Source organism: Delphinus delphis, chromosome 11, assembly GCF_949987515.2.
Source record: "Delphinus delphis chromosome 11, mDelDel1.2, whole genome shotgun sequence".
In the NCBI taxonomy this organism is placed as follows: domain Eukaryota; kingdom Metazoa; phylum Chordata; class Mammalia; order Artiodactyla; family Delphinidae; genus Delphinus; species Delphinus delphis.
The window spans coordinates 34,415,147-34,440,200 of NC_082693.1; the positions used below are offsets into that span (position 1 = coordinate 34,415,147).

Consider the following 25,054-nt stretch of genomic DNA (forward strand, 5'->3'; position numbering starts at 1 on the left):
ATTGGGAACCTGAAATACGACATTTGGTTTCAAATGTAAGAATATGGAGTTTTTTTCTTTTAGGCTCTAAGCCTGATAGCTAAACCATGAAAGGGAAAACCCAAGAGGCTGAGGCACCTTGGATCATCACATCCACTGTGTTTTCATCCTACTGTGAGAAAAAAATCAATCCGTATACAGAGATAGGCAGTATCATGAGTTTCCTACATCAACAGAGAGAGAGACAGAGACAGCGAGACAGAGACAGAGAGAGAGAGTCTCAAATCTTTTACAGACACTGAACCACACATTTATGCCAAAATCAGCTTATCCCAATGTAGGATTGTAGTCTATCCAAGTTTTCATAGAAATTTCTATCTTACCCAAATTTTACCTGCTCCTGAAATTCCATCATCTTCAAAACAAAATAAAATCCTAGTTTTTAAAATTTAGATTGATAAAAAAGAGGCAGAGGTAGGGTTTTTTTTTTCAATCTACATAGTTACAGAGTGAACTCTAACAATATGTGTGTGATTACGAACAGATAAATTTCAACTCATTCTGCTATAGTGAGCAGAGAAAAATAGTAAAGTTTGAACAAGCAATAGATAAAGGGACAATACTATAAGAAAATCAATAGAGCAAGATTCCTAAAAGGAAAAAAGAAAGAGAAGAAAAAATCTAAAGTAAAGGGGTAAAATTACAAATGGGCTTTCGGACAAGCTGTAAGTACTCCAGGCAATGAAGGATGATTGAAGACTGAAATTAAAAACAGATTCAACCAACAAGAAACATATTTTGTAAGGAAGGACAGATGTAATGGCTTGAGGGGAAGAAAGGAAGTAAGCGATGGAGCAGTGAACATAAAAGAGTGACTCAGCTCTGCAGTCACAGCAAGGTGATCAAGAGATGAGGTTGGAAAGTACAAAATGACTTTTCAAGTCAAGCAGGAAATTTCAAATTAATATCAGAGTCTGATTAGACATAGCAAAATGCTAGCTGATACAAAATTAACCCTCTCCTGTTCTTAAAAGTCTTGAGGTAGGAAGAGGGAAGTTTGCAGGGAAATGAACAGGGAGAAATTCAAAGAAATTAACAGCTGTTTACATGTAAGAAAAGCCCAAGTAGGAAAAGATTTTAAGCAAGAGAAAACTCATCAATCACCTAATTTAATACCATCAATGTGCAAAGAACTGTGGTGTAGATGAACGCCCTTAGGTTCAAGCCTTTGTTCCACTTCATACATTATCATCTTATGCAAGATTCTCTCTTCTTTGAGCAAAAGGATCTTTGTCTATAAAGTGAGGATAGTAACACATATTTAATAGAATATTATCAAGATTAAATCCAATAAATTGTGCTAAAGTGCTATGTAAATGATACTTATTATTGAAAAATAGGAGTGGACGTTTATTTTACAATAGTTTTAAGCAGAAGAGGAAACTGCTTAGAGAAGTTTTCTTATGCCCACAGGGAAACAGTGAGAGTGCAAGGATTCACCCAAAGCAATCCAGCTAGAAAGTATGTGATCCTAAAATACTTAGCTGTACTGCCTCAGTCCCTGATTTCAGAGAATTTGCAATCTAGTTGAGGGGGGAATATGTGGAATGTTAAATAATAAGACAACAAAAAAATGATCACAAAGGAACCCATGATCCATGTTAGATGAATGTTAGAGATATGGCGGTTTATGCTGGAACATTCTTAGAAGAACTTCTGGAAGAGAAAAGACTTGAGTCATGCTTATTAGGATGATTGGAATTGGCTAATCAAAATGAGGAATAAGAATAGAAGAAAACAGCAAAATAATAAGGCTAAAAATATAAAGCACAGATATTCAGATTACTTAGTCCATCTATGTTAAAGAGCTAAAAAATTAAAATGTAATAGAAATTTTAAATGCTGCTTACATGTCATTGAAACAGAAGAAAATAAGCTGCAAATAATGATACAACTCCAATATATAGAATATATTGGCTATAGAACATACAGAATAATATGAAACAATCTACTATTCGCTATTTGAGGGATGTTTAAAATAAATGACTGTAGTACACTATATGCTAACCAGAGACCAAAAAACAATAAAAGAAAATGTAAGCCAAAATAAATACAGGCAAAATAATACTATTAAGAAATAACCTTATTTTAAAATATTGCTTCCTGATTTTAATGCTTATTTTAGATTTAAGGTTTAATAAAATTATATTCAGTTTCATAAATGCTTGTTTTCATTGGCCTTGAAAAAATTTAGAAAGAGAAAAATCAAATCTTAGGACTTTTTTTATACTATTGAAAAAACTGATAAATCTTTCCACAACATGGTCCGACTAAGTATAAAAACTACATTGTATCATCTACTTATTTTGTGGGAATTTTGAAAACTCTAAGTTGAAACTCAAAGTGGAAACAGAGATATAAAATACATAAGAGAAAAGGAAAGTGTGCTTAACTTACAAGACCTTTAAGGTGCTCTTAGGCAGCACAGGTCTAGAACAATTCCTGCTCTCTTCATCCCTCTTCTTCGCCCTTTTGACTCCTACCAAAAGTGTCAACTGGGAATGCTGTCTATTGTGCTAGAAATGTGAGAAATATTGTTCAAGTCGTCCCTGGACAACTTTGGGGTAAGACCCTACCACGTTATTTCCAAAACATTTCTTCCATTAAAGCATTTCTTATGAAAATGCAAACAGTATCTGGCAGGAGTAATACATTCCACTATTAAAACCGTGATGAGCATTTCATTATCAGCTTAGCTATCTATATTCCTAGTGGGACTTATATCCTTAGAGGATTTATTTGAGGGAATGGGAAGTTAAGATAGGCCTTGGCATGATTCATGTATTATTTAGGATTCTTTAGTAACAAGCAACAGAAACCAAACCTGGCTAATTTAAGTCAAAAGAAAACATAATGATATGAGCAGCTTACATGCCCTAAGGGATCGCTGAACAACAAGGTTGGAAAAAGTGGAACCAGACAACCCCAGAAGGTCTTCCCAATCCCATGTGACCACAGCTGATCAGATATAAACAACAGTTTCTTCTATCTCTCATTACCTCACTCAAGTGTCAGCATCCCAGGAGAGCAATTGATTAGTCATATTTAAGTCACTTACCTTACTGTTGACACTACTGGGGAAGGTTAGAGGAAGTATTTGGCAGGAATAGCCAACAAACTTCTCTGGTTTTGGTAGAAGCAAATCAAGCACTTGGATTTCCATCATGTCAATACTGCACACAGCAAAAGATAGCTAATTTGTAAAGAGCAAATCAGAGTGCCATTAGGAAAGGGCAATGGAGTCTCGGCAGCCAAAAAAAAAGAAAAATCAAATATCAAATGAGTACAACAGACAGTCTTTATGGAGGGTTCTCAAGTGGAGCAACCCTGTGTACTAAGAAATAACAGCTTCAAATGCACATTCATTCAATACATAGAACATACGTTATTAAAACAACTCATTAGCTACTGTTTGAGCAGTGGCAAAAATGACTGAAATTAGAATGTACTTAACCAGAAACCAAAATCTGATAAAAACGGTATGCTAAATAAAGACAACAGCATTAAAAAGAAATTTAATGGATAGTCCAAAAAAATAAAATAATAGTGGATAAGAACACAAACTCTGGAGCTAGCCTGTTTCTGTGACCATAAAGGAGCTACTAAATCTCAAATAATTCATGTAACTTTGCATGCCATAAACTGTTTTGATCCCACAGACAAGCCAAAATTCTGGTGGCGTCTGTCTGTAACATTTACAAATTGCCACATAAACTTGGGGTGCACATGAGATCACTTCTTTATTTTTCCAGTGAATTGCTTAAGCCCACACTTGCCTTTTTAGTATTAAGTTCAGCATCTCTCTTTGGGCTTCCTATTTCCCCTGATTTCTCCAAGATCCCTGGCTTTACCCACAAACTCAAAAACTCTGATTACATCCTTTTCCTCCTGACAAGAAGTCTTCTCAAAAATTATCCTAAGGAATGATATGCTCAGGTCTCGGTGATTCACCGGTGTAAGGGAAACTCCCCAGCTGATTGTAAGATAATCACTTTCAACTTCTCTACTGAGTCCACATTTTCTTTGAAATCAGGTTTAAGCACAATTTGCTTACTTTATACTTGCTAAGTAATCCTCATCTGTGGGCTTCCCTGGTGGCACTGTGGTAAAGAGTCCGCCTGCCGATGCAGGGGACACGGGTTCGTGCCCCCGGTCCGGGAAGATCCCACATGCCCGGAGCGGCTGGGCCTGTGAGCCATGGCTACTCGGCCTGCGCGTCCGGAGCCTGTGCTCCGCAACGGGAGAGGCCACAACAGTGAGAGGCCCGCGTACTGGAAAAAAAAAAAAAAAAAAAAAAAAAAAAAAAAAAAGAAATCCTCATCTGTGAGTACCCATGCTAAGTAAATTATATGAATTCCCATTAGCTTCTCAATACATGCAGAATAGAATCCATGGCCTGTAGGGCACTGTGGGATCTGGCTCATATCGTCCTGAATCTTACCTCATACCCGTAACCCATTGCCCCAATAACACCAGCCTTTTTCCCCCTTGAATATGCCAAGCTCACATCCTGCTCATTGCCTTGGACTTGGCGCTCCATTTGATGGCTTTCCCATGACTTTCAAATGTCTGATCTAACTCTTCACTTCTTAATTTCAGTATCACCACCTCAGAGAGTCTTTCCTTAAATTCCCTATCTTCATTCTCTAATTGCATCACTTGATTCATTTCTTCTGTAACACTATTAAAATATATTTTTTTTGCTTCTTTATTGTTTGCCACCTCCCACTAAGGGTCCTTCTCTTATTCATTGCTCTTTCCAGCTCCTAGAAAAGTTCCTGAAACATAGTAGGCACTCAATAAATATTTTTAAATGAAATGAGCTAATCTATACAAAGCATAACTTTTTAATATGTTTCTTTATATCTGTGCTTTGAGAATCAAATAAGAAAAGAGCTTAGGAGAGCTCTCTGATACAGTACTATTACAAATATATAATTATAGTTGTACATAAAATATTAGAAGTAGAGAATTAATAAGTTCTTAAGCAGTTACCAACCAGGCTGTGAGCTCAAGGGCAGGAATTATATTATTATATAATTAAATATAATTATTTAATTATAAATAAAAAATACACCTATTATCACTGTGTATTCCATGCTTGGCATAGTGTCTGCCACATAAATAAGTATTTGTTGAATGAATAGATGAATCCATGAGTGAGCACAGCATCTCTCTACTTCCAGAAAGACTTGCATCTAGAAGGAATAAATTTAGCTGTAGTCCTTCAAAAGAAATTATACTGATATTATTGTTATGTTCATTTATTCATTCATAAGAATTGTTAAGTACCTACTATGTGCCAGACACTGTGCAAGATGTGGAGGATACAGTAATAAAACAAGTAAACCAACCAATCAACAAAAAGTAATGTTCCTGCCTTCATGGATCTCATTGCATGGTGAGAGAGACATTAAGCAAGTAATCACAGAAATAAATTTATAAAGTTTCAACTGAGATAAATGCTAGGAAGGGATTTGAATTACTTTGGAAATTATTATCGATAACTATTTAAAAAGATGTTATAAAGTTTCTCAGACAGAACATATATTTTGGTTAGTAAAGAAAAATAACTTTTTGAAGAGAGAACTAGATACAAGAATATATGAAATAAATTAATATTTTTGGCTCATCCACATAGGTTTACTAAATTAAATTAACTACAGAACGATTCACATGTTCAAATATTTGTTTCAGGGGAAATTTCCTCTTACTCTCCTCATCCTTAAGTTTGTCAGATGCCTTTAAAGTCATCTGTATCTGAAATGTCTCTTCGAGCTGTCAAAATGAATATTTCCTCCTCTTGATGTGTTTTGGCTTAAATTCCTCCTAATTTGATATTAAGACCATGACTTCCACTCTCTGTTTGCATTTGCCATTATTCACAGCCTTATATTCAACCATTAGATATATTTGTTTTAGATGAACTTGTTGCATATAGCATAAAGGCATAAAAAGTGATTTCTTTCTGGAAAAAAAACACCTTTCTGGAATTAAGCCAGTATAAATGTATTGATATGACATATTTCGGTTCTCATTTCTATCCCAGATTATTTTCTAATTGAAAGTTTGTGTCCAAAGCCAAGATGGAGTTAGACATGCAAGAGATCACTAAGAATAATGCCTGTGAAACTAAAGGCGAGACGAAGCAGAAGGAGGATGGAAAAGCATTTGGACCCTGGTATGGGTGGGAAACTTGAGAAAAGAGAGGAGAAAGCAAGGACAGCTGGGTAGCAAGAGCCTCAGACTAGTGCAGCTCTGAAAACATTATGGCCAGTCTGGAGCAAGAGCTCTAGAGCAAAGACTGCCCATTGAGGGGTCTCTCCTTGGGCAGAACGTCCAGGCTCTGCTACCCATGTCATAACAAGCCACTGGCTGGAGTTGCAGAGAGAACATGTCAGCTCCAGGGCTGCAGCACATTCTGAAGACGCTACAGCTGGAGGTTATAGGCTAACAGCACGCCATATGGCAGGGTCATTTTTTTTTTTTTTTTTTGGCGGTACGCGGGCCTCTCACTGTTGTGGCCTCTCCCGTTGCAGAGCACAGGCTCCAGACGCACAGGCTCAGCGCTCATGGCTCACAGGCCCAGCCGCTCGGCTTGTGGGATCTTCCCGGACCAGGGCACGATCCTGTGTCCCCTGCATCGGCAGGCGGACTCTGAACCACTGAGCCACCAGGGAAGCCCCGCAGGGTCATTTTTGAAGGAATATCTGAGTGAAAGAGTTCCATGGCTACCACAGACGCGTTATAATATTTTACTCAAGTATAATCTACCTACAGTGAAATATACAGATCTTAAGTGTACACAGTCTAACAAGTTTTAACAAATTTATAAATCCATTTACCCCATCCCAAACAAGATGTAGAATATTTCCTTCACACAAAAATTTCCCCTCCGGCCCTTAGATCCAACTCCCCTTGCTTCCGCCCCCACCGTACACACATACACACTGAAGCAACAACTGTTCTGATTTTTATTACAATTTATTTTGCCTTTTTTGAATTTCATATAAATGGAATCACAGCACATGTCCTCTTTTTGTTCCTGGCTTCCCTCATGCAATACAATATTTTTGATATTCATCATGCCGTTGCATGTATCTTAAATTTTTTCTTTTATTGCCTGAATACACCACCATCTCTTCATCCATTTTCCTTTTATAGACGTTTGGGTGGTTTCCAGTTGCTGAAATAAATAAAGTCACTGTGAACATTTCTGTACAACATTTTGTACATTTTTTGTGGATGTATTTTTCATTAACCTTTGATAAATAAATACTTAGGAATAGGATTGCTGAGTCATATGGTAGGGTATGTTTAAATATATGAAAAACTGCTAAATAGTTTTCCAAGTCATTTGTACCATTTTTCACACGAACAGTTGGCTGTGTTTTGTTATTTAATTAAATATACATACCGATTTGGGGTGAACTGACATCTTAACAATATTGAGTCTTCCAGTCAATGAACAGCATATCTGTCTCAATTTTCTTAGGTTTTTTTTTTTTCCTTCTCCCAGAAATGTTTTAGTGTTAATGGTATAGAGGACATGTAAGCTTTTGTTAAGTATGTTCCTAAATATTTCATGTTTTATGCTATTGTAAATAGTATTGTTTTTAAAATACCATTGTTCAATTATTCATCCCTATTATATAGAAATAAAGTTGACTTTTGTACATTGACTGTGCAGTTTGTGAACTGGCTAAAATCATTTATTAGTTCCAGCTGTTTGTTTTGTTCTTCTTGTAGATTCCTTTGTATTTTCTATGTATAAAATCACATTGTCTTCCAAAGATAAAAATTTAATTTTTCCTTTCCAAACTTTATGCATTTAATTTCTTTTCCTTGCTTTACCCTAGTGGCTAGAACCTCTATCAGAATTGATGAGTGCAGACATCATTGCCTGTTTTCTGATCTTAAGAGAAACTGTTCTATATTTCACTATTAAGTTTACTCTTCATTATGGATCACATTTTCTTGCTTCATTGAATGTTTTATTGTTTTAAATTTCATTGCCAACATTAAGCATAAAGGATCAGTATTATTTTAATTATTTCCCAAACAGTACAAGTGTCTTCCTAATTTGGCTGTTGGAAAGGAAAGCTGTTTATTCTGATTCTCTCTAGGAGTTGAGTTGCTTTGCAGCTGGCCCAGTTTTAGTTAGGGTGTGTTTACCTACCCTCAGATATGGAAGCTAACATGGTTCTCTGCTAACTATGAAGAACTCATCTCACCCCAGTACTCAGTCCATCATGCTTTCCTTGCATCCAAGACTATTTTATAATTCCATAGAAAAGTATAATTTTTATTTTGTCCCAGATTTTCTTGTTTCCACAAACACAAAGGTCTTTTATATCCTTTTACATCCTAACCATTAATATTTTGTGATTTCGTGTGTGTGTGTGTGTGTGTGTTTAAATCTTCAAATATTTAGGAGAGTTCAATTTTGTTCTCCTTACCTTTTTCGTCCCTTGTATTCTTCTCATTGTCTACTGCTTTTTGTGCTTGCTTCAATTTAATCTTCATTTCTCTGATGGTTCTGCCTTCTGCACCTTTCTTGAAATCTGCTGTCTCAGGTTTCCTCTCCTCCCTCCTTTATCTTGTGTTATATTTCCTACGTTTTCTTTCTTCTTCCATTTCTTTGTCTTCTTTCACAGAAGTGATTTCTTTACCAAAAAATAAAATAAAAGCGTGTCACAATTTTTATCTTCATGGTCACCTTTTTGCAGGCTGTTGGTAAATTTTGCTGCTCTTTTCCACAACTTTATCTTTTTTCCCCACATGTTTATCTTTGTGTTGAGAGTGTGCCAGTTTCCTTTGCTACTCATTGTTGAATGCCAGCTATTTGCAGGAGGTTCTTGGTTAGGCGGGATAGGCCAGGATAATCTTCCATGATTTATAACTCAAAGATGCTCTCTTCTGTTTCCTACAAATACAACATTATTATTTGAGATGCTTCGTTTGGCCTCAAACCACGTTTGGCAGTGTTTTTGCCACCAGCCTTACCTACCAAAATTTTCTCTTTAGGGTAGACCTGTCATATTTAGGAAAAGCCTTTCTTGCTGCTTCTGAGATCTGCTGTTACTGAACCCTCTTGCCACTTTTTTCCCCACGTCCTACCATGCAACCTTTTTCAGGTCTCAGCTGCTCTTGGCAGTTCTTACATGCACTTAAAATTTGCTTATAATATGTTTGCTGGTTTAAAAAAAAATGCTGTTTTCCTTATTGCTCTTATATGATTTCCATTCAGGAAAAGGGGTAAAAGCCCACTTGCACAACCACATTCATATCACAAGTCACCTGAAGGTGTTTAGACCAGAGACTTAAGTTTAAGACTTATAAGACTTATTGTCTCTTGGATGACATTAAACTCAATTATAAAAACAGTAACCAAGGATTTAAACGTTAAGTTCTCTAATTTGTCTTATTAAACACATGTGGAATATTTCCTAATAGCTCCTATTAGGAGAAATTCTATTCCACTGCAATTACTAGAGCAATTAAGCTGATTGCCAAAATACTTTACTTGATTTGTCACCTAGAAAGTGACTGTATGATAAAAATAAGCATTCTAACACTCCAGAAATAGGCAGAGAAAATTCTAAGGTAGCCCCCCAGTTTTCCTTGGAGCATTAAAACATGGAGAAGAATACCTAGCAGAGTTAGATGAGCAAGGAGGGGGTTATAAGTACATGGATATATTTCACTGTGAAATTAGAGTAGGCATTGAAGTTGAAGGCTGGCTCCTAGTGAGTTTTCTTCTGGGAACACTAGAAACCATCAGTACAAAGGTCACAGAAGTATTTTATGAAGCCAACTACTTATGACTTTTTGTGGCTATGGAACTGATCAAGTCAGTTGTCAAATGCAGACTGAGAGCATGGGGGCATGAACAAAAAAGAAAGAAAAGTAAAGGAGAAACACACAAGGAAATAAATATGAGTAGTCATATTTATTATGCATGTATTTTCTAATATTTTTTTGTTTTTAATATAGTCTTAAAAATGCAGAATGCAGAATGATCATACTCTCCTCCACTCTATCTGGCTCTATATAAGGTAGTGTTCTCCAGCCTCTTCCCTCACATGCAGAAAATGATATTTGTATCACACTAATGTAGGCTGGAAAGAATTCAGGGGTATGAGTTAGTGAAAAACAATATTGCTTTTATATAATTATGATAAGAAAAATAAAACAGACCTACTATGGAAGATATTAAATACTGAATACATATGAAGTTTCAAAATAAAGTATTTTCAAAATTTTAATAAGAAATTTGAGCTTGCTTCTCTGACCATAATGTTTTAATCATGGATTTTGTGTGTGAAATAGCAACATCTGCACACCTCCTGGTCAAAACTTATCATTAAGAGAATAAGTGTTTGTGACAATGCCTAGAAAATAGTAAATACTATATATACATAACTGCATAAAATTTTGTGGGAAAAATTTTAAATCTTTTTTTTACAATCATTCAAAGTTTACAACACTTGAAATTATGTTTGAAGAAGCTAACTCTTCCTATTCTTCTTGAAATATTCAATGTTAAAATTTTTCATGACAATGGAAATGATTCTTGTATTGAATCAAATGTCTGTTATCAAGTATATCAAACTAATCACAAAACTCTAACCTGTAGGGAACACATTGTTAGAGCAATCATCCTGCACCGAGTTTGGATGTTATAACTGTTTTCATTCTTTTAGTATTATAGATATTATACCACACCGTTCCAATTTATCAAAGATTAAAATTAATCAATGTTTATCCTTTTTTACAGCTAATACCACCTTAGATCATTAACCCCTTTTAGTTCCCTCCCAGGTGCTATGTTTTAATTTATCATCCTTATTTAACCCACAAGATATTGCAGATATTATCATTTTATCAAGGCAATGTTTGTTTATATTTAGCCACATATTTACCACTTTTCCTGTTCATCATTCATTCCTCCACCTTAGGCTTTTGATTTGAGATCCTCTACCTTCTGCCTGAAGCTTGTTTTTGTTCTAATTTTCTCTGGTGAGAGTCAGTACTTAGTTGTAAACTTTCTCAATTATTTCATTATATTCCATTGTTGCTCTGGAGAGTAAGCTATCACACACCCTGAGAAGAATCTTTACCCAGCTGCTTTTAAGATTTTTCTTTTTATTACTGATGTGCTGCATATTCACTATGATGTATCTCAATCTGGCTTTATTATTATTTACACTACTGGGGATTCATTGGACTTCTGAAATCTGTATTTTAGTGTCTTATTAGTTCCAGATAACTCTCAGCCACTATCTGTTCAACTATTGCCTTTACCTTATTCTTTCTCCTTTCCTTCAGATTCTAATTAAATGTATTTTGAATTTTCTCACTCTATCCTCCATGTCTCATCTCTGTAATTTTTTAAAATCTCATTGCTCCTTTCTGGATTTTTTTGGGCCCAACTTACTAATTTGCTTTCAATTTTGTGTAATGTTATTAAACTCATGAGTTTTAAGTTTTGATTACTACATTTTCACTTCTAGAAAGTCTGTTGGTTCTTTTTCAAATATACTAGATTGTGTTGTAGCTTCTTGCTCCCTGCAGATTTTCAAGGTCATCTCTTACTTCTTTAAAAATAGTTAACATGAAGTCCATGTCTATTATTCTGAAGTTCTGCAGGTCTCTTTACATTGTCTTTTGTTTTTGCTGACACTTATTCATGATGCCTTGCTTTTTTTTTTTTTCTGTGCTGCTTACTGTCTTTGAACATGTATGGGAAACCTGGGATGAATGCAACTTCCTCAAGAGAACATTGGTGTTGGCTCTGTGACATGACCGGAGTCACTACCACTTAATTTCAAACCAAGTTCATGGCTTAAGAGTCTCTGGATTCTGTAAGAAAAAGCATCTGAGTTTCAGCTCTGGCTCCGTGTTTCACCCTTCTCTAGGTTCTTAATTGTACTCTATCTCTGTGTCCTCATCTATAAAATAAAAGTAATGGTACTTATCCCATAGGTAAGTGCTTATTGGTAAGATGTAAAATGCTAAGCACATAGTGCCCAATGATTAACAGCCATTATCATTTTGTCACTTAGTGAGTCTTCCCCCAGGTTGCCTTAATGTCATAAAGTACTAGAAATATACAGGTAAATTCAGAGATGGGCCGAAATTAAATAATCACTAGTTAAGCAAAGTGAACTGAGGCATTTTGCATTAGGAATCAGCAGAACAAAGTAGTTATCACCATGGGCCCTGAAAACAAAAAGAGCTAGGGTGAACTCTCTTTGCAACCTAGGGTAAGCGCTACTTAACCTCTTCAAGCCCTAGAATCTTCATTTGTAACATGAGAATGGTTATATTCCCTGACAGCTTGTTCTGAGTTGTTAAGTGAAATTCTACAATGCATTTAATATTTCAATCAAAAGTAGGCATTTTTCAGGTAGTGATGACAAAGATGAAACCATTAAAATTATTTTGGCAATTCATGTAAAAGTGGAAAGGCATTATAATGAGTTCCAATTCTAATACTCTAAACTTTCTGTGAGGGTAAAAGGCTATTTTAGAACTTTGCTGAGATACATATATTTACCAAGTAACTTTACTATGGTGTGTTTGTGGTATTCATTCAGCATTTTTAAGCCTACTACATGTCAGGCACTGATGGGTACCTGAGGTATAAAGAAGAATGCCCTTAAATAGTTAGTAGTAGATGAGCCAGATATTCAATCAAATAAGTATAACATGATATGAACAGCATGAGTGTTATGAGAACACAGATTTCACAGACAAGACATTTATTTAACCTAAACAGAGAGGACTTTCTGCCATGGAGAATGGGAGGTTGAGGTACAAAACATGGGAAAACTTGCTATATTTGGCAAGGAGCAAACAGAACTTAACCAAAAGGTATGTATTAGAGAGTAAGAGGCAGATGACATTTGGAAGATAATCTGAAACCATGCTGTACATGTCTACATGTGCTGTGTTTAGGAATCTGGACTTTCATTCCATAGGTACTGGGAAGCCCCTGAAATGTTATATGGTCTCAACACAATGACAGGATCAGATTTCTACTTTTTTTTTGGTGGGGGGGGGGGAGCAGTAACTGACATGAGTACATATACAAAGATAGACCAGTTAGAGTGAAGAATGGGGGCAGTCAGTTAGAAAATTATCACAACAATCAAAACGAGAGAGAATATGTACATTAAAAACACAACCATCAAATGCTTCACTTTGAAATTAAAGTTTTCTCTTTCAATGCCTTGGAAGAATGTTCTTTGAATTCAGAATAACTGCTTCCTGGTTCTTCTATTGGTTCCTAAATATGAAAAGTGCATTGCTATTATTTATATACCATAAAATCTATTAGATTTCCCTTAAGATATTTTATGGAAAAATTAGTTTCTTTTCGAAAATCATATGCAAAAAAAAAAACCCACCACATTTTATTATAACCTAAAGAAACTATAAAGGTTATTTATAGAACGAGTCTTCATCTTCCCTTTCCAGAAAAGAACACTAGTCCTTTATGACCAGGGGTGGGGATGGGAACAATAATCAGCTAAGATTAACACCCTATTGTAGTGAAAGCTTCAGAATCCTGACATAACCAGTCTAAGAAAATGCCACTAAGGCTTATCAGAAAAGGGTGACTTGGAATCAAAGCATAAAGAACTAAGTCCCTAACCCTCTCCACTCTCCACCCATCTTGCTGCTCAAACACCCTCAGCTAAGGAGTGAGTGACCAGCTCTTTGTTCTCCTCCCTTTAAAAACAACCAAATAGCTCTTGTTTCAACTCCATGATTAAATTTCCTCTTTGTAACAGAAAATATTGGTAATTGAGTTGGGTATTTAGGAAGGAAACTGATACAGAAAAGACAATTTAATGTTTCTTATATTTTGCCACATTTTCCAATGTCTAAATATAAATAATTTCATGGGTATTGTGACTTCTCTGAGTAAAATTTTCCTTTAATAAGACAGGCCTGTGTACACAGGCAGAGTAAATTAGCTCCTGCCTCCCAGTTGCTGAGAAAACGAATTGCTTAAGAAGATTAGAGTCATTTTCTTTACTTAAAGGTATTCCTGACAACCCACACTGAAATTACACAAGATTAACTCTGCTAACACCATTTCCCATTCTTTAAACTATAGCTTTCGAGAAAGAAGCATTTAGACTGAATACTTCAAAGCATATTTTAAGAGGAGATCTCAAAATGCGTGGAGATGCTAATATAGGTATCACTTAAAGATTCAGAATGAGGTGCTGAGAGGTCAAGAAACCTATTATTCGTCATACAGTGAGCTGTAAGTGAAATGCAAAGACGCTGCTTGTTTTTCCCTTCGCCATCTAGTGGTCTGTATACTCTTTTTCCAGACGGCATTTCAAATAAAATGATATCTTCAAGGACATAACACTGTTAATCCCTCAAAGTCAGGGATATTATCTGTTTGTCTTTCCCCATAGCATCTTACAGAGTGCCTTTAACTTAGGGGCACTCAAATGTCTGTGGATTATTATGTCATATATTTGGCATTGCTTTGTGGCTTATCAGAAATATGTAAAGCAGAAGGGCTTAGGAAAAAAAAGATTAAAACAGTACCATGAGACATCAAGCTATTTGTAAGAATCTTTCTGAATCTGAAAGCAAAATCCATAGCACAGGTACTAAACTTTACTTATATTAACCGCCATTAGTATTGTTAAAATGTACAATGCAGAAATTTCTCTCTCTGGCGATATGTTGGCATGACCCCCCAGAACCATTCTGAAAAAAATGCAATCATAATCCATCAGTTCCCTTACCTTACCCTCTCTGAAGCTTCAGTATTCTTTAATTAATTGCAAAATTAATATACAAATGTATTCTTATTTAAATACCCAAACATTTCAGAAGTAAATAAAGAAAAAAATGAAAAGTCCTATTTCTCTTACTCCCTATGTCTCCCTCCAACCTCTTCTCCTATCCTGACATTAACACAAGAAAATTCTGCACTGTTATATGCAGCTTCGTTTCTTCTTGGTCTCTTAAGGGTAGTTCCCAGGTGGAAAATATTGAGGCACACTGACCTAGATAGTTCTTAAAGATCTAAATTTGAATGAACTGCTGAATTCCCAGATTTAGAAATACGTAGTTCTTTCCACTTACAAAAAAATAAATAAAAGTGTGCTGAACTGTAATTACTTTATGCTAAGATAGAGTCAGATCAGATCTCAAGGGAAATTCATTAACCATTCAACTGTAAAACTTTCATCAGAGAGTACAGTAAAGTAATATTAACTATAATAACACAAGCTGACACTTATCGAGAATTTACTAGGTGCTGGGCACTGTTCTTGGTGTTTCATAAGATTTTCTAAAAGAAAATCCCTATCAGTGAAATTTTAAGATATGGCATGTGATCATTAGTACTTGTGTTCATAGTATCTTGCATTTGTGTATTTTTCATTATTTTGTTTGATGCAGTACAGTCCTGGACTGAAAAATGATTACTAACATTACTTCACACCTGAGATCACAACAGAGAAATTCAGTGGGTTACTAAAGGGACACCCTACTGCAGTGGTAGAGGCACTCTCTGAGTTCAGGCACTCTCACTATTTCCCAAACTTCAATCATTCATGTACTGCTGTCATAATTACTGTTATATCTATACTAGTAGTTCCTTATTACCTTTACACTGAGTTCCTCATTTTAAAATTTATTTTTGCAAGAAACATCACATAAGTTGAAAACCAAGATTATTTGCCATAAAAAAGGTAACTAGAAAAATAAACTCAATAAAACAAAGCAGTATTATGAAATTCTAGTTAGATATTGTTGCTTGCTGGTATTCCTGAGCCTCAGGCCTGCACAATCTCTGTTAAAAAGGTAAATCCAGCAAGTGACATACGTAAACTCATTTCAGCCAGCTTTCTCCTTGTCTTAAACAGAATGGTTGATTAAGAGATTAAAAGAGTATGGGGGGGATAAACAATCCTCTCACTGTACTTTTTCAATGATATTTAATATTGTACCAGGTATCATCTAAAGTAACCCTCTATAACCTATAATGATGTTGCCCATCATTGAGATACAAGTCCCAAAATGTCCTGGAAAATACCGCAAAATGCTTTGGAAATTTCCTAAATGATCTCCTTTGCTTTTATTTTGGTTTCAAAACTTCAAAAGGAATCTCGTTTCTCTCAAGACCTGCTCCAATATGCCTATTAATCGATATCAAGAAATAAGTTGGTAGAAATAGAAATTATTAACCAAAAATTTTGTTTTCAGAAGGCAAATATTAGGTAGATGAAAGCAGTACTGCTCTAGGAAGCATAATCAAGTTCCCAAATAGCATCTTGTTTGACCTTGAATAGGTCAGTAAACCACTCAAATATTTTCTCATTTGCAAAAACAGGTAAAACACTACCCACCTACAGGGTGGGTACATGGATTACAATGAGAGGAGTGGCACAACACTCAGAAAAAATGTTACTTGGATCAAAGTTGCATATGACTTCAGTTTATTACAACTTACAAAAGTCCAAGTGTTTTTATCTTAATAAAAAGACCTCCATTTGTTTTACCTTAGTAATCCTGAGGCACTATTGCTCAGTTTCAAATGCAACGCTGAAAATTAAAGCTAATCCAAAGATTCTTCTTCTGAAAGCCTGAAATGCTCCAGAAAAACTGCAAAAACTTAGGTGACTGCTCATCATTTGGTCCAAAGTCTATTCAAGTCCTTACTGAAAAAAAAAAAAATTAATGTGGCAAATATTATTAGTATATAAAATAATTTTTCACATGAACAGTATCTGAATACATTTTATGGTGACCTGAAATAACTTTAGTGATACCTTTCTTTACACAGGGCCAAAGTACTAAATAAATAAATTAGAAAGATACCTAAAATTATAGTGCCATCTACAGGCAAAGAAAATACTATCAATGATGGCACATTTTTAATGATTTCGTATTTTCTAATTGCTACCCAATGATTAAAAGAAAACTGGGATTTAATTATTTAGTAATTCACTTTCTGATTACATTTATAGGATATAATTTATCATATAAAATAAAGTTAAAACATCATTTCTAAATTTTTTTACTATTTAATATAGCATCATTTCATTTTCGATAAAATATTAAGGCAATAAAAGTAATTTTTAAAATCCATGGTACCACAATCTGAAAGTTTTGTGTCCTGAATTTGTTTATTATTAAAATATATAAAGACAAAAGAGGAACTTTCTAGTATTAAAAAAATTCCAAACATTCTACGATCTTAACAGAATGGCATTTTCATTTTTTTCTGTTCCCTTCCTAACTTGCATCTGTGGACATTGATTTAACAATCACTAAATGCTAGGCACGTTTCTAAGCTGCTTTACATATATTAACTCGGCAAATCATCACAATAATCCTAAGAGGTAGGTTTATTATCATCCCTGTTTTATAGATGTTGAAACTGAAACCCACAAAGCTTAAACAACTTGTCCAAGGCCACACTGCTCTAAGTGGCAGAGGCAAGCTTCAAACTAGGGGAGTCTGTCCCCAGTATCTAAGCTTTTAATCACTATGCTAAAGTGCCTCTCCTGTGTAAAAGCTGCATGCAGTGTATATACTGCATTTGTGTTTTATATATATGGTTAAATATATATATACGTGGTTTTGTGGGGCAACATTTTCTCACATACCTAAAACCTTCATCATCAACTTTAATAACTAAATGTTTTGCCAACAAGTTGTTACATCTCATTTTACTTTTAGTTAGCTAATGCTGGACTTCCAAACTGTTTCTAATTTCTTTCTATATATATAGGAATACTGCACTAAGCAAATTTTGCATTGCAAACAGTTTTTTTCCTTCTTTGGAATTTTATTTCCTTATGCTAATATACCCAAAATGGTTTGACTGACTTAAGTATATAAAAGTGCCACATTACTAATATATAATACTCTTGACAGCTTTTTAAGTCATTATGTAGTGCTACCAGCAATAAAAGAATGCTCAGATTTTCCCAATCAGTATATCCCATTTCCCCCCAAATGTACCTGACGTAAAGTAGATAAGGATAGTTTGTGATGTGGTAGTTAAACCAACAAATACAGAATTTTCGAAATGGGTAAAATGTATTTCTTCCTCCAGCAACGTAAAAAGGTGGAGATAATTCTATTGTTTGCTGCTTATGAGACTGGTGCTATCTTGATTCCTTAAATGAGCCTCAAAGAGAATCAATAACACTCAGTCACTAGTAAGCGTCAGAGCTGGAGTCTGAGCACAGATCAGCCTGACTCTAAAAATTTATGCTTTAGATGACAGAACAAAAATAACAAAAAAGTGGAGGGTCAATATATGTCAAGATAAAGAAACTGTAGGAAAAATTTTATTTCAATCTTCATCAAAGATTATTTACCTCATAAAGGGGTAAACTACCCTGGGGTAGCTATCATAAATAGAGGGATTATATTTTCCTAATGTACTGTTCTGATCAATAATTTCAAAAATAGGAGAGAATGGCAATAATTAACAAAATGCTTCATCTATCTTTCCAACCCTGTTTTCATTACAACCTAGTTTCATCTACGTTCTAAGCAAGGAGCTTGAGGATATAAACATTACTCCAAAAATGTTTTTCTTTAATGTTATCTTCTTTTTTTTTTTTTTTTTTTTTTTTTTTTTTGGTGGTACACGGGCCTCTCACCGTTGCGGCCTCTCCCCCTGCGGAGCACAGGCTCCAGACGCTCAGGCTCAGTGGCCATGGCTCACGGGCCCAGCCGCTCTGCAGCATGTGGGATCTTCCCGGACCAGGGCACGAACCCGTGTCCCCCGCATCGGCAGGCGGACTCCCAACCACTGCGCCACCAGGGAAGCCCAATGTTATCTTCTTTAATGTCATCCTGCAGTATTATATGCTCCTAACAGTCCAGAAAGACTAACTTTTATAGCACAGACTAAAGGTCACTGAGATATTAGATAATAGAAAGAACAAAGGCTTTGGAGTCTTCTACTCAGATGCTGCCACTTACTAGCTATCCGTCCTCTGGAATGTAAGTATCAAATTCCTACTTCATCAGGATGTTGTGTAATTAAAGGAGATAACAGTTATAATGCTCCTAGCACATGGTAGATGCCCAAGAAACTTTAGCTCCCTTTCCTTTAAAAAGTGGCACATACATGATTATATTAAGGGGATCAGTTTTAAAAGTCATGCTTCATTATTTCCCTCAGACAAACGGTAGCATAACACGAAGCGTCAAGATCAAAAGAGATCAAAAGAGATAAAGTTGCTTCATCGATGTGGGAACCTTCCTTCGTGACATCAATATCATGTTCTTCTATTAGTTGGTATGAGAGATTACAGGGATGTTTCAAAATCTTTCTATAGCATCCTGGAACATTCAGTTTCAGAGTAGGTATTTTAAATCTACATGTCTGTAGTCCATCTCTGCTGAGTACTTCCTGGTACCACTTCCCTAGTTTGTTCTTTGGGTACTGAATATTGTATCCAAGCACTGGAAGAACCACCTGTGCGATGAAAGGGAAAATAAAAGATACGTGAAACAGGCTTCGGAAAAACATTTGATCATATTTTAAATTTACTTTCATGACTGGGACCTGGATCTGTAAAAACAGACTCAGGATATCAACATTACAATCAGTCTAAAACATGCTATTGAGTATTACACTACTTTGATTCTTTTTAACGCTGCCCAGAAAAGAGAAGAGCCAACTAAAATCAAGAAGGACTCTTAAAGGACTTCCCTGGTGGTCCAGTGGTTAAGAATCCGCCTTCCAATGTAAGAGACACAGGTTCGATTCCTGGTCGGGGAACTAAGATCCCACATGCCGCAGAGCAACTAAGCCCACGCCACAACTACCAAGCTTGCATGCCTCAACAAGAGAGCCCTCGTGTCACAAACTACAGAGCCCACGCACTCTGGAACCCTCATGCCACAACTAGAGAAGCCCACACACTGCGACAAAGACCCAGTGCAGCCAAAAATAAATAAATAATGATAATAACTAACTAAATAAATATTGTGTTTACGTGGTATATCTAAAAAAAAAAGACTCAATTACCAAGGCAACCAACTCAAGTCGGATATTATTAAACAAACTGCTGTTAATGTAGAAGAGATGAAACAAGAAGTTGAGGTACACTTAATTAGCCAACAGACTTCATCTTTGTGCAGTTATACAATCCTAAATGCATATTCTTTCTGGAACACAAAGAATAACCTTTACTACTCAATCATGTAACTGGTATTTTGGCTGATAATTTTACATTTCTCTTACTTATTTAAAAACATGGGGCTTCTCTGGTGGCACAGTGGTTAAGAATCCGCCTGCCAATGCAGGGGACATGGGTTCGAGCCCCTGTCCGGGAAGATCCCACATGCCGTGGAGCAACTAAGCCCATGAGCCACAACTACTGAGCCTGCGCTCTAGAGCCCACAAACCACAACTACCGAGCCACGTGCCACAACTACTGAAGCCCACGTGCCTTGAGCCTGTGCTCCGCAATGAGAAGCCACTGCAATGAGAAGCCCGTGCACCGCAACGAAGAGTAGACCCCGCTTGCCACAACTAGAGAAAAGCCGCACACAGCAAGGAAGACCCAACACAGCCAAAAGGTAGTCAGAAAAAGGAACAAGGTAAAAAACTCAAATACACACAACGTGACTGAATTTCATATTCGTTATGCTCACTGAAAGAAGCCAGACACAAAAGGCCATCAACTATATGATTCCATTTCTATGATACTCTTTCAAAGGCAAAACCATAGAACAGAAAAGAGCTGAGTCAGGGCTGGGGCAGGGGTGGGGGGTGACTACAAAGGGGCACAGGAAGTTTGGGGGAGACATGAAACTGTTCTTTATCTTGATTTTTGTGGTGGTCATATGACTTTATACGTATATCAAAACTTGCAGAACTGTAAACTGAGAAGAGTGAATTTTATTATATAAATTATAACTGAATTAAAAGTGGTAAAAAAAGGAGTAAGGAAGGGAACTGGTTAATATATATTGTCTTTTGGGCACAATGTGTACATTTAGATCTAAATGATACTAATTTTTAAGCACGTTTACCTGATGTATTGCATATGTATTAGCTGATTCCTCTTCTTCAGTTACTAGATGAACCTGTTTTTTAAAAACATGATGAAAATACAGATGATTTTCAAATGTTCCAAATTCCCTCAATTTTCCCTAACTCTGTTATGTACAATTTGACTCCTTAGCTGAATGTACACATACCCAAACAAGACCTTTTCACAATTTCTTTCCAGAGGAGTAGACTACTTAAAAATTAGAATGATTCTTCCTGCTTTAAACCCTGATAACTCCATGGAAATACACGGAGAATGTTGGGCAGCTAACACTCTGAAACAACATATTCACCTCAGTTACCAACGATCTTTTTCTAAACTGCAAAGTTGTTTTTTCTTACTATGCTGAATCAAGAATCTGCCTCTGTGAGACCACCCAACCTCTGTCCCTAAAAAATGTCATCATAATCTATGAGAAGTAGTGCTTCTCAAAATGCGTTTCATAGACTAGTAATAGGTGTCACACATACGAGGCAAAAAAAAAAGAGGTGAGTGATAAGCTATGTTTGAGAAATGTTGCTCTAGGACAGAGAATAATTCTGATTTCTCGGGCACATGAAAACTCAAGTATAAAGGCAGCTGTCATCATTCCATGAGGATTACAACAGCCTCATTTTCCTAAAGCATTCATCATATAATATAATGTCTAGATCTTCTCTAAACCTGCTTGCTTTCCCAATTCTCCCTACTCTTATCAATAATGTCTCTCCTTTTTTGTTTTTCCATTTTGGGTTTATTGGTTTGTTTACGTGTAAATAACCCATTTTAACTGCTGCACTCAGAAATGGACATAACACTCCAGATGTGATCTGACCAAATACATGGGGCTATGATCTCTCTTGCATCATTACTTCCAGCTTTTTGTCTTTCACAAATTCATAAGCATACCTACAATGCTGCAATTTAAGTAATTTATGAAAATACTGAACAAACATGGTCAAGTACAGAGTACCATGTTTTGTCTTTAGAGAACTCCCTCCAGCTTGATATCAATCAATAAATTAACGAACATGATTTTGCTGTATGGCTGCTCTGCAAAGATGAATTCACCATTCTCATGGTCTAACTCACATTTCTCCATCTTGTTCACAAAAAAACTATACGACAATCTGCCAAGTCACTTGAAATTAAGATATATAGGTAGTCCTAGTAATTCTATCAAAAAGGGACTCAGTTTCCTACAATTTTTAATGTAGATGCACATGACATGTTCTATATACCATTTATTAGAAATATTAGTTTGTCTTTTTCCTTTTCTTATTTTATGTCTTTTTTTGGTTTTATTTTGGTTTTTTTCTTTAACTTTTTATTTTATATTGGAGCAGAGTTGATTAACAATGCTGTGTTAGTTTCAGGTGTACAGCAAAGTGATTCAGTTATACATATTTTACGTCTTGAGACTCCAGTTCCTGCCTTTTCTTTTCTCAGTGCTAACTAATAAAGTATAAATGATTGATCTTAAAAATATAGACACTTTTTGCTGCTAATAAAAGGAAACTCTGCAAAACGTAAAGGAGAAAATATTCTCTTTTCTACTACATCTCCTGAAAGAAAAGCAGATTCAATCCTGATCACAAAACTATCCGTGCAAATGTTACATGGAACAAAGAAGTCGTATAAGACACATGCATTTCAGAGATTATTGTTATATTTTGTCAAAGTAACCTTTAATTTCTGAAAATCTGAATTAGAAATGGCTGACCTACTAAATAATGTGTTGCCTAGGTAATATTTAAACGGACATGTTTTCTGAAAGGTGCTAAAAAACTTGTGCTTTTTTTCATTATTTATCAAAATGGAATCAACTGACATATCTCTTCTTCCACTCATATGAGGTAAAATAAAACCTACGATGCTGCTAGATCTTTTCTTACACAATTTCAGAGTCTGTGTCTCAGTTAAATGACCATTCTTAATGATTTATGCTCTTAGTGATCACTTTATCTAAATATTCATAAGCCATTCATTTAATAAAATAGTAAAGCAGACATCTTTGTTCTGGCTCACTCATCACTCAGCCTTTACTCTCTCTTTTCTGGTAGTGCACCTGCGTTTTCCTGGGAGCTTTCCTCCCAGTTCTTAAATGTGGTTTGGATGGGATGGTTCCAGGAAGGAGCCCTTGGAACACAGGTTTTGCCAATCATATACTCCAGTCCACAATAACTGGTCTGGGGACATGTGACCCAAGCCAAGCCATTCCTAGCCACTGAGGCTCAATTCCATGGCTTTGATTCAAACTGTTGGGAAAGAAACGCCCTCTTTTCTGGAGAAGAAACTGAGAATGGATCTAACAGAGAGGAAAGCAGAGCTGTAAGATAAAGCAAACGAGACGGATGATTCAGGACACTGCTTAAGCCCCTTGATACAGCTATGCCTGAATCAATCATGCGCTTTTAGTTATGAGGGCCAAGAAACTCCTGTCTGTTTTCCTTAAGTTAGTCTGAGGTGGGTTTCCATCACTTGAAACCAAAAAAATCCTTAATTCATACATCTAGAACTCTGCCATTAATTTAGAACAAGCTTCCTTTATGGAAAGTTCAGTCTATTTCTCTCCATTTTTGAAAAACTGGGCCATGCCCTATCTCTAGATGCTGACACCTTTTCTACACTCCACAATTTCTCTAGTAGAGACTAATCTGGGCTAGGAATCAGACAACAGATTAAGTGCTACCTATGTCACTTAATCTGTCTCCTCTCCAGCCTGGGTCTCAATTTCATTTCTATAAAATGGGAATTAGAAAAGAGGGTCTCTAAAATCTTTTTGTCCTCTAAAGGTCAATGATTTTATGATGTTATATACAAAAGCACTACTCAAATCCCTTCATTAAATTTTAAAATATACTTGTGAGATTGAATTAATGATGGAGAATAGTCTGCTCTTTTTGCATTACAATACTATAAAATTTCCTTACGTGATTTACGGAATTAAATTTCATTATTTAGTTCAATCCCACAGAGATTAAAATACTATAAAAATACTAGTTGGATGGGGAGGAAATGGAAGGATCAATTTTTACAATACAAAATCATATTTCATTAATATAAATGCCTCTAAGATACTGTTAAGAGGGAAAAAAGCAAGTTGTAAAATCACACCTATATAAAAGAAACGCACATGACATTACATACCCTATATACCATTATTATAAAAATCTTATTCTAAAGAATGTGTTCTTTAAAGGAAGGTTTAATATCTTTGTAACTTTCATTTCATACCACTATTTTTATTTTTCCATTCAATAGCATGTTAAGCGTCAGCTGACAGCAGAGTAGAAGCAGCAGATGAGCAAATATAAGTTAAAAAAAAAAAAAGAAGAGCATGTTTAGTTTTAAATTGTTTCTAAAATAAGGGCTTCTGAAAATTAGTATTCCTGGTGTGGTAATTACTCTTGATGAAATGACACTTACTTTACTACTTGATAAATGCTCATCATCAATATCTTCATCCAAACAGACCAAATCACCCTCCACCACTCTTGATCCATAGGTTGCAAGTCTGTAAGATACTGCCTCATTCCAGATTTTGCTGCTATATGCATGAACATAGAATATGCGCATGGAATGGGGGAAAGAGAACCACGCCTGGATACAGCCCTCCTCTGTCACGCCAAAGCGATGCAAGGACTCCAACAATGCTCTCTCCCGAACTTTGAATTCAGGCATCAGTGAAAGTGTGCCTTTAGCATCCTCTGAATAAAGCGAAGATCAGTTAGTCACTTTTATTTAAAGGCCAGTTATTAAGACCTTTACCACGCTCTCTAAATGAACTGAGCTACCCTGGGAACCTGAATATGAAGATGATGCTCAGCACCAACTATAAACCAGAGCTACACCTGAAGAGGTGTTTTTGTTTGTTGGTTTTAATAAAGATCATTAATCATATGGCTCAATCACTTTCCCTGCTTTAAAAAGAGCACAACATTAGTAACTCCAACTTCAGG

At 35.8% G+C, this 25,054-nt stretch overlaps 1 protein-coding gene across 2 annotated transcripts in view; it reads right to left on the reverse strand.

Annotated features, from left to right (window-relative positions):
- Positions 1–7,009: 7,009 nt before the first annotated feature.
- LOC132433610 (pseudouridylate synthase PUS7L) overlaps positions 7,010–25,054 on the reverse strand; it is a 28,014-nt gene continuing 9,969 nt past the window's right edge. Inside the window, exons 5-10 of one of the 2 annotated variants that reach the window (XR_009521184.1) lie at positions 24,522–24,802; positions 21,094–21,147; positions 19,178–19,528; positions 16,587–16,745; positions 8,499–8,965; positions 7,010–7,225 (exon numbers count right to left, since the gene is read on the reverse strand). Coding sequence is in view for 1 of the 2 variants with exons in the window: in XM_060024610.1 (XP_059880593.1) it covers positions 19,202–19,528; positions 21,094–21,147; positions 24,522–24,802 (662 nt within the window). In the remaining variant the exon portion in view is untranslated. Of the gene's footprint in view, positions 7,226–8,498; positions 8,966–16,586; positions 16,746–18,650; positions 19,529–21,093; positions 21,148–24,521; positions 24,803–25,054 lie in introns of those variants that run through there. The other variant, XM_060024610.1, reaches the window with a different exon arrangement.